General features: G+C 30.0%; 1 protein-coding gene across 3 annotated transcripts in view; it reads right to left on the reverse strand.

Annotated features, from left to right (window-relative positions):
• Nucleotides 1-225: 225 nt before the first annotated feature.
• Nucleotides 226-2366, reverse strand: part of LOC108689276 (PCTP-like protein) — a 3176-nt gene continuing 1035 nt past the window's right edge. For 2 of the 3 annotated variants that reach the window (XM_018195999.1, XM_018195997.1), the window contains exons 3-8: nucleotides 2146-2310; nucleotides 1933-2080; nucleotides 1704-1856; nucleotides 1419-1543; nucleotides 1222-1344; nucleotides 226-764 (exon numbers count right to left, since the gene is read on the reverse strand). In XM_018195999.1, the coding sequence (XP_018051488.1) occupies nucleotides 660-764; nucleotides 1222-1344; nucleotides 1419-1543; nucleotides 1704-1856; nucleotides 1933-2080; nucleotides 2146-2301 (810 nt within the window). In that variant the 5' untranslated portion in view covers nucleotides 2302-2310 and the 3' untranslated portion in view covers nucleotides 226-659. The remainder of the gene's footprint in view (nucleotides 765-1221; nucleotides 1345-1418; nucleotides 1544-1703; nucleotides 1857-1932; nucleotides 2081-2145; nucleotides 2311-2366) is intronic. The other variant, XM_018196000.1, reaches the window with a different exon arrangement.

Genomic DNA, 2366 nt, shown 5'->3' on the forward strand with positions numbered 1-2366 from the left:
GCGCGCGTGTGTGTGTGTGTGTGTGTGTATATATACAGAGCGAATTAGAGTCGTTGAACCAGCCTTTTACCCTATGAGAAAATAATTGACTGCATACGTTATAATTAGGTATGAAGTCGATAATTTGCTCAGAAAGTAAAAAATTGGTTCAACTTTGATTCACCTTGTATGTGTGTGCGTGTGTGTATACACACGCACGCATGCATATATACGCATACGCCCTGATATAAATTATAAAAAAAGTTTCAAGTATACCTTCCATATATGTATGGTATCTTATTATATATTTGGCGCGTTTTAACAAACTTTGCTAGAAATTAGCACCTAATGCAAAACAGGCCATCGAATATTTTTTTGTTGATTTTTACATATACTGCAGCCACGTCCGTACAGGCCTGAGCGTATGACAACTGAATATGTGACTTTTAATGCTCTACATATACATACATTAAATATGTTGCGTTGTGTATAATTAGAATCATTTATCATGTAAGAAATATGCAAATCGAACTTTAATAGTTGTACAAATTGTCCGTTATGTTTTATCTGCATTTAATACTATAATACTGTTAGAACTTTTCATTACAGTTTTTTATTATTCTAGTCACTATTACCCTACTTACCTAAAAATTGTCAAGTCTCTATTGTATCGTTATGAATTAATCGCTATCCATTGCGGCAGATTCTTTAACCAAACTTTCCTTTAAATTAGATTCATCTACATAATTATATTTTGAATTCTTCTCTTCTGCAGATTTTACGCACTGAAACGAATTAATAGCATACGATTGTAAAAATCAACCTTGCTTACAGATCATGGAATTGAACTTTTTTAAAAAATTATATTTGACAACTAAATACGAAAGAAGAACAAAATCTATTTTTTCTACATACGTATACATAGAGATACATGTCAACTATATAATACTGAAAGAAATGAAATCAAAATTTTATTTAAAGAAATGAAAGAATGTACAAGATCTACTAGAATTAGTCCAAAAGTAAGTTTTCCTATTTTAGGAAAAAAGCAAAGTTCAAAAATCTTAAAAAAAATTTTTTAACTTACTTTTTTAATCTTTGTCTTTGTTTTTTCTAAAATAGGGAAACTTATTTTTTAACCTTCGTATATGTATCTAAATATAATCGTGAAAATACAGTAAGGCATGTAATAAGCCGATATACACAATACGAAAACTCATACAAAAATAAGATAGTCCTTACTTCTTCGATACGTATTCTAGGTGCCATTATTTGTTCAGGATAATGCCAAGGCTTATAATTTGGATTATTAAGTATTTTCCAGTTTGGATAGCCCACAGAAGCTTTATGCAATCTTTTTACCATCTACAAGATATATTTTCATAAACTAATATTACATTTATTTGTTTGATATTTGATATTTCATTGTAATATCTTACTTTAGGAGCAAATATTTGTGTGACTTTATTAACAAGCCATACAGGTAATTTCCCGTGTGGGTCTGTGTGTGATACATAACCCAATTCGGAACCATCTCCATTGCGCGAAGGCCTTACAATATAGCCTTAAATATAATAGTATTTTTGAACATATTAAAGAGTGTAAGAAAACATAAATTGTGTGTGTGTGTGTGTGTGGATGTGTGTGTGTGTGGATGTGTGGGGGGGAGGGGGTATAATACATATAAAACGCAATTTTATTTGCTTTGTACTAATTTATATTACCTGTGAGGTAAGATGTTGCTCGTATAAAGTGTTTTCTAGGTGGATAATCTTTATGATAAACAGAATGATTCAATATTAACTGTTCTATACCAGTATCCAACCAAGATCGTTGAAGGACAAAGTCTCTATTTTTTAACGGAGATGGACATGCCACTAAAATTTGTACAATAACAATAAAACAAGATGTAAACATTAAAACTCTAAGATTCATAAATAACATAATACTTGCTGGAATAATATCCAATATCATTGTTTGGATTAAAAAATCCTATATCTTTTGATTCAATCATATGAGTATCCCAAACTTTTCTATACTCAGGATCATGTAGAACATCATATAGTGTTTCTGGTGAAACATCGGGGAAACGTGTTCTAATCTGTAATGTTAAGTTAGTCAATCTCATTCAAAAAGTAAAATTTATTTGCCAAAAGAAGAACTTACTTTCACCATTTTAAAACTAATTCCTGGGACGGATTTTGTCCAAACAGATAAATCAGGCTTGTTATAATCTAATTTCCAATTGTTATTATCATCATACAGCTGCTTCAGTTTCTCAAAATCTTTATCTTCTGCAATTTTGACAATGCCAACATCCATTGTAACAATCTATATAAAAGCAAAACAAAATAAATAATAAGCGTATATATATATATATATATATA

The sequence above is a fragment of the Atta colombica genome, unplaced genomic scaffold, assembly GCF_001594045.1.
Source record: "Atta colombica isolate Treedump-2 unplaced genomic scaffold, Acol1.0 scaffold261, whole genome shotgun sequence".
NCBI lineage: Eukaryota > Metazoa > Arthropoda > Insecta > Hymenoptera > Formicidae > Atta > Atta colombica.